Source organism: Montipora capricornis, unplaced genomic scaffold (assembly GCF_036669925.1).
Source record: "Montipora capricornis isolate CH-2021 unplaced genomic scaffold, ASM3666992v2 scaffold_473, whole genome shotgun sequence".
Classification (NCBI taxonomy): Eukaryota; Metazoa; Cnidaria; class Anthozoa; order Scleractinia; family Acroporidae; genus Montipora; species Montipora capricornis.
In genome coordinates, this window is record NW_027180210.1 from 50,001 (window position 1) to 57,500 (window position 7,500).

The 7,500-nt window shown below is 41.1% G+C and overlaps 1 protein-coding gene across 4 annotated transcripts in view; it reads right to left on the minus strand.

The window, feature by feature from the left end:
- Nucleotides 1-7,500, minus strand: part of LOC138036240 (centrosomal protein of 104 kDa-like) — a 43,356-nt gene that overhangs the window by 5,419 nt on the left and 30,437 nt on the right. For all 4 annotated transcript variants that reach the window (XM_068882584.1, XM_068882586.1, XM_068882588.1 and 1 more), the window contains exons 25-32: nt 7,332-7,391; nt 7,081-7,157; nt 5,964-5,991; nt 3,254-3,334; nt 2,099-2,224; nt 1,764-1,814; nt 889-936; nt 474-510 (exon numbers count right to left, since the gene is read on the minus strand). In XM_068882584.1, coding sequence (XP_068738685.1) covers nt 474-510; nt 889-936; nt 1,764-1,814; nt 2,099-2,224; nt 3,254-3,334; nt 5,964-5,991; nt 7,081-7,157; nt 7,332-7,391 — 508 coding nt within the window. The remainder of the gene's footprint in view (nt 1-473; nt 511-888; nt 937-1,763; nt 1,815-2,098; nt 2,225-3,253; nt 3,335-5,963; nt 5,992-7,080; nt 7,158-7,331; nt 7,392-7,500) is intronic.

The following is a 7,500-nucleotide window of genomic DNA, read 5'->3' on the forward strand; positions in this document are numbered from 1 at the left end:
ACGTTTTACAAAAGATAAATAAAGCTAAATGCCGCATTTCAATATTCTTTCACTTCTTGTTTGGGGCACATCACCGAGTCGAAAGTTGCGTTTCTTTAGAAAAATCCTACACCGGATTTGTTAATTGTAATCCGTATGATTACGGAAAATCCAGCCTGGAGAAGAAACTTTGAATGGCTATATCCTAATCCGGATTTTAATGATTCATGGTCCAGAACTTTCCCGGTAAACGACTGGAAAATAATGCTAGTGGTCAGCAGCAGAGCCCCAGGAGGTAGACCCCAAGTTGGTGCGCCCAGTTGTTGCCATGACAAATCCTTCTTTGGATTCATTATTTCTTTGGTTAGAGCGTTCCTATCTGGATTCGGAGCTTTACCGCAAATAAACACAGCCTTACTGGTGTTGGCAGTGAAAAGACACTGAAGGAAAAGATGTGACGAGACATTTTCGTGGTTTTTCTAAAAGCACCTTACCTTTTTCTGGCTTGGAATTAGGCCCTTTGGCAGAATCCTACAACAGTCGTCAAATGCATAAAAATTAGTGCAAATTTCTGTCCTGCATGCCTTTTACTAACATCTAATCATACAACTTTTGTTGGCCTCACAAGATGTCGCGCTAGTTTTTTCGCAGTAAACACGTCTAGTGCAAATAAATGAGCGTGTGCATGGACCTGACTCTCTAAGCATTGGCCTCTAACCATGACTTTGTCTCAGTGAAAACAATACATGCGGGATCAGTAGCAAATATGATTGAATGTGTGCAAATCAGTAGATTTATTTTTGATCTTTCAATGAATATGTTAGTCAATTCGAGAAAACTACTCAATAGCTTGTTATGGAACGATATCCTACGCAATTACTGAAAGTAAATTACGGAATCGATACAAACCCCAGCCATATCTCGAAGCGCTTGAAGTTGGGCTTGTAGGGCTGCAATCTAATAAAATTAATATTAATAAATATATTTCACGTGTAGCGATAATCAAACGAGAGAGACAATGGCAAGAAAAGGTACCCTAGGCTAAGGATTCTAAATTTACGAAAGATAAGTTCAGTACTCTTGATCATGTTAGGTATCAAATTTATATTGTATTGCCTCTCAACTTGTTCAAAAGCTATGTATACATGGTGACTTTTATTCAGAAGAAGGCATTTTTTGCGGCACAAGTTCTCACATTGCAAAACAAGTTGCTCTATAGGTGTTACACCAGGCAACGTTTCTTGAAACTTGTCTTGTTTTCCATGATCACATGAGGTTAAAGGAACATTGTCACTGGCTGGTGCGGCAAAGTTTTGCGATACAAGCTGCAGGACAGACGTTGCAACGTTGTGCGAAGCGTTACAGAAAGTGGAAATCAAATTCCACTTTCTCCCTACATTTTAACAACATCCTTCACAAAACCTTTCAGTAACATCCCTGATATAGAGAAAAAAATTGTTTCTCGTCATTTTAGTTATAGTGAAATGTATGAAAAAGAACCTGAACAGCTGGTTTTTACGTGACGTCAACGACGCCATGTTGGTGGACGAAAGCAAAAGACCTCTCGTTAGCTCCTTTTTTTCGTCCATCAGCAATTCTTCATTGCAGCATTGCTATCTGTGTCACTAGAGATTGGTTGCAAACCATCTATACCACAAAATCCCGAGGCAACGAGCAAAGACTCATGTCAAGTTAAGCATTTCTTTCTGCGTTTATCGGAGTTGAAAAACCGCCTAAATGAAACTACCTAATACATATGAGGGAGAAATAAACATTCACTATACCTCTGCTTGCTTTGTTTTCTCGGAGTTTGCGGCAACAGCCTTGGCCTGTGCCTACAAGATGAGGAAAGAGAAGAAGATGGGGAAAAGGCGACTATATAGTGAGCTCAAGCTATGAGAATGCTGACGTCAAAAGCAACCCCTGAAAGGTGATCTTTTCTCCTCTTTCAAAACAAAAACTAGATAATATTACACAACCATTAAAACAAAAAGATTTCAACTCGTTGTTTAAACACGTCCCACAAGCAAAACACGAAATATCGGCGATCGGAAATTTTTGACGTCGGGTCTTTCACCGGAAGCCCAACCTATGCTATGAAAAGATACAGAAAACAAACCCTTCTCTCAGCTTCCGTCGGCTTGCCATCAATCTTGTCAAACCCATCAAAAAGGTTTCTGTAAAGCGGATTTTTCCTGGTTGCTGGTCCGTCGGGTGGAAGGAAATCTCGAACAGTATCCTTTACCTGAAATTTAAAGATTTGTAAGTACAGAAGTTCTCTGTTAAACATCTTCAGCTCCGTAAGGTGGCTCAAACCAGTTTCAACACCTGGAAGAAATGTTCTTATTAGAAGGATTGACACTAAAACACTTTATCACTTAACAGAAATGTTATGATACCATATCAAACACCAATTATTGCTGAAAAAGATTCGGTCGTTTTTGCGACGTAAAAGGTTACCATGGCAACACGAAAGCTTGCAAGAACACCCATATCTTGGCTTAATCTGCTCATATCTCAAAAATCAACTTGGTGAACCTAATTTTGTATTTCTGAAATGTAATTAGCATGTCAGAATGAAACTTCCTGCAAAGTTTCAAAAACTTCTGTGGAGTGGATTCAGAGCCACCTTAAATAATTGAAAATTTAATTTTAGTGGGGCCATTTTCATCGAGCCCCGCTAATAGGGACTTTTGGTATTGCTAGCACGAAATAACGGTTCCACGGAAGTCTGCTATAACGAGATTTGACTGTAAGGCTAAAACTGGCAGGGTCTAATTTGGCGGTAATGACAGAAAGGGGAAGGAGAGAAGGTGCACCTGCGGATCAGTGAGCATCGGACTAGCAATTCCATACAGGAGGTCGCGGGCGGGAGCACGACGGGACAATTACTCGGATGAGAACTATGAACTTCAGGGCCCGTCTCACAACCCGTGGGAATGGGCCTTAAGTCCATAAGGTGACTTTGCCGGGTGCTAGAACATTTAAAAGCAAAAACGAGGAGGTCGAAAGAGTTCTGTTATGTCAAGGGCTGCCCCCCGGGAAGGGGAGGAGGGGCTATAACAGTAGCCGACACTCTTAGAAGCCAGGGGAAACCTCCTGCCCGTTGTGACCACCCTCGTTCGTTGCTTCTTCACAACTAGGCTCTCCGCCAACTACTTTGCTTTACCCAGCAACGTACAACGTTGCTAAAACCCTCGTATGCTTCTGTCAAAACTTCTATAAGTTAGGTCTTTAAGAGATGAAGAGGAGCTGTAGCTAACACTTTCCTTACCATTTTGTAAAGCTCCAGCACCAAACGAGACGCTGAATCTCTAACCTCTCCGCTAGTGTGTTCAAGGGCCGGCAAAACAACCTGAGAAATAAAACCTAATCATTACTTCGGTTTACAAGAATTCCTTTGATATTCTACGGCTTGCGAGGTTTGGTAAACTACAGGGGAACTTGGCTTCACGGTTTGCGCGTTCGAGAGTAACTAGACATCACGTCTTCTGTACACGTTCCACGCACTTAGCTAAAGTAATAAAATTGTAAAATAGTTGTTCTTGAAAAATCACTTACTAAAAACGTAAAAAAGTCCGATGTATATATATTTCGATCTACGATCCTCCTCAGTCGTCCGCCATTTGCGCGTTGACTTATAAATATATGAATTTCCCTGTCGAAGGCAAAGTCCTGTGTTGTATTATTGGCTTCAAAGTGCAAAGAATTTAGTCATCTCCTTGAGTTAACCCAACATAAAAAAAAATAAACTTTGGATAAAGGAAAGGAAAAGAAAGGAACTTTATTAAAGTGTCTAGTCGTTCTAGCGCTGGACCCTCATTGGGGACACTGTAAACTGAAATTAACAATTAACGCAAATCAAGTCAAATGCTGGTTTTTGAGGTGAGGGGAAAACCGGAGTACCCAGAGAAAAACGTCTCGGTGCAGAATAGAGAACCAACAAACTCAACCCACAATCATGTATGACGTCGAGTCTGAGAATCGAACCCGGGCCACATTGGTGGGAGACGAGTGCTCTCACCACTGTGCCATTCCACCCCATAAAGGCAAACGACGCGAATGAGCCCATATATTTTTCCTTCTTAGTGTTTAAGTAGTGATCCGTGTAAGGTGGATAGCAATTTCCTTTGTTATGCGGCAACGGGGCTTTCCCCACATAGGAATGTTATCATTTTTACACAGAGAATGCATAAACCTACAGGAAGGCAGTTGACGCAATAAAATTCATTTACAGCCCACTTTGAAAGGGTGTTTTTTTGTGTTAAAAGATTTTGACCAATCACAAGAGTTGAAAACAAAAGCCAAGAAACGTTTACAATTTTACATGTTCCCCACATACGATTTCTGTGGAATTCATTTAAACTGAGACCAAATGAAAGATGGAAGATGGTTGGAAAGTAAGGATGAATATAATACTGCTTTATGAAGTTTTGTTAACCGTTTGCTGTTTAAGCCAATCAGAAGTAAGTACAGACAGTAGAAACGTTATCACCTTTTTGCATACCAATTGAATTCCATGTTCATTGCCGTTGTTGCTATCGTTCTTATCTGGACCGTTTCTTAAAACTGTTAGCGATTATCTCTTAACAGAACTTAAATTTCAAAGATAGCTAATTATGAAATTATCTGTTAACGTATCACTGCTGCTTTCTTAGCTTATCGATTCGGAGATGATCGACATATGCTAATAGGTATAAAAGTTTTTAAAAAAATCCCAACAAAGATGCCCCTAAAGGAAGAGAGAGAGTGAGTGATGGGGCGGTTCCAGAGCTGATGAAGTCAACAACAACTAAACAGCGCGCGCGTCTGACATTTCTGTTACTTAATTTCTCTCTGCTTAGCTTCGTTTCAGTCCGCTGCCCTCTCTTTCACAAGACATGCACGCACAATGCATCTTGGACGAACTTGAGCAAGCATTTGTTTTGCGTTTGGTATGTTTAGTATGGAAGCAAAAACATGACGGATAACGCGTCTTGACGAATAACACACGTTAGCGCCCCATTCACAACTGGAACCCGAACCACATTAGTAAGAGAAGACTCCTCTCACCACACAAGTCAACCCCCGTCTCTTCCTGACAACGTAGAGGTAACTTAACACGGGGAAGGACAACAGGGCCCGGTTGTTCGAAAGCCGAATAACTTAATCCAGGAAACCTCATCTCATTATTGATTATGCGCCGATCAACTCGAAACCTCTACCCCCCCCCCCCCCCCCCCCCCCCCCACTTTCCCCTCGGGCTTTGATCTTTTGACGATTGGATCGCTCAAATTCCCACCCCCTCGGGCCAAGATGGTATTGAAATGCCCTACCCTATTTGTCTGTCAAACCCTACTAAAGAACAATCGTCGTCGGCCCTTTTCTGATGATGCCGTTTTTACCAGACTTGAGCAACTACAAAAACACAACTTTTAAAGTGACTTGAAATCGAATTAAGTAAGTCGGAGAATGTCAATAAACAAGTGAAAGCTGATCTAATTCCGAAACATGGCAAAGGCTGTTTAACGAGGTACTGTATACTTGTCAACAACAGAGCCTAGAACGTTCACGACTGCGTATAGTCGGTTGATTACCTCTAACAGAAACGCACAGCTTTAACAATGAAATAGGGGTGTGAAAAAGTACCATATTGTATTTACTCTATTGTATGACAAAGATGAATTACGCCGGGAATATTCGTTTGAAGACCTTCCTTTGAGGACAACATTTGAAGACCTTTTTTTGTAAACCAATCGCTCACAATGCTATATCTCTTTCCTCTAACTCTTCCATCTCGCCCAAACACGTGTTTAAAGCTGTTAGCGACTTCGGCGCCCGAAAAAAATATTCATTCGAAACCTGACACTTGCAGTTTAATTTTCCCCACCCCCCAAGGCAAAGGTCAAATTCCCCACCCCGGGCACGAAATAGTCAAATGCCTGGGGTTTGCCCGTGATTGAGGTTTCAAGTTGATCGGCGCCTTGTTATGCATAAAAATTTACCCGCATAATGCTTTCAGTAGACAGACTCCTGTCGAAGAAAACCACAAAAATCGTTAGAAATGGGCAAAAATATATATATTAAGACACTTTGTAAGCTGCTTTTTACAAGCGACAGAGTACAACGTACACGTCACGATGATGTGAAATCAAATATCGGGGTTGTTTGTGCCTCTTCCGATTCCCGTCCGGAAATCGTCGTTTACATTTGGAGTATCCATTCTAGTCACAACCAATCAGAAACTGCTAATCGGCATAACAATGGTTCTTTTGTCTTGAGCCATTTTAGTCCGGTATATGAAAGTCTACCCATTCGAAGGAGATGAAAGTGTTCCTATTTCCGACGCTTGTTACGTTCAGCAGTGCAGCAGCTCTCGAAACCTGCTATTGTTTGGTACTGTAAGCAGCTCTATTGTTTTTAAGTTTAAGTCACGGTTTTAATTCCTTAGTGTTTTTTTTTTGTTTAGGGTAGCGAGCCAATCACATTACACGTTACGAGAGCTGCTACATCACCCGTTACTTTGCCCTCATGCCCTTGTTTTGTTGGTTAATATTTGGTCTAAAGGGTTAAAGCGAGTGTCAATCGAGTGTCGTAAATCGAAAACCAAAGCAATTAATTTGGCCAATCAAAAACGACGGAGACAATCCAGTAAACCAATCAAAATTCGAAGTAATTACACGTAGCCGACACAAAGCGCGGGAAAATGTGCACGCGCGAGCCACGATTGGTCTTGGTTTCACTTTTGGTTGAAAAAGTGGCGCGAGAACTTTCAACTAATCACTGAGTGAAGTAAATGCAAAACCAAAGCAATTTGCTAATTACTTACTCAATTGAAAACCGCTCTAAAGCGTGCGACAGCAACTAGTTTTTCAGCTCCCATTTCGAAGCCGAAAGAACGAACTACCAAGCTATAAGAGACATTGAGATGTCACTTACAACAATGACTTTGACTTCTTGGCCTCTAAAAACCACACATGCGGTTTTGCTCTACTGAACTTGTTAAATTTGTTAAATTCTCTATACTGTTACAGTGACATTTAAAGCAAAAGGTTTGGCGTAAAATGCCATAATTTTCCCGTCATCTTTTACCACTGAAAAACAAGAATGCTTGAAGCATACCCATTTTTGTCAGAATCCAATTCAAGAACTCCAAGAAGCTTTTCCACGATCTCAAGTCTGCTCTTGTACATCCTGGCCTGCGAGTAAATATGATGAAAAAAATACTCTTAAAAGCATTGCCTAACATCTGCGGTGGAACCAGCTGCGTGATAAAGTTGAGGGAGGACCTGTTTTTGCGTAAACGATCTGAGGGTGGACAAAAGTCCGGATGAAAAGGTACATATGATTGACGGCTTACACGAGGTACTTACTGCAATTTGCTGTTTTCCTTTAAAAGGTCGCGTGGCATAATCTGGAATCACACCTAATGGCTTGGGGGAAAAAACAAATACTACAAATTACCTTTTAAGTTTACTTTCAATAGCGCTCTTCAAATACAGCTTGGATACGATATCACAAATAAAAGGACCATTTTTAAAA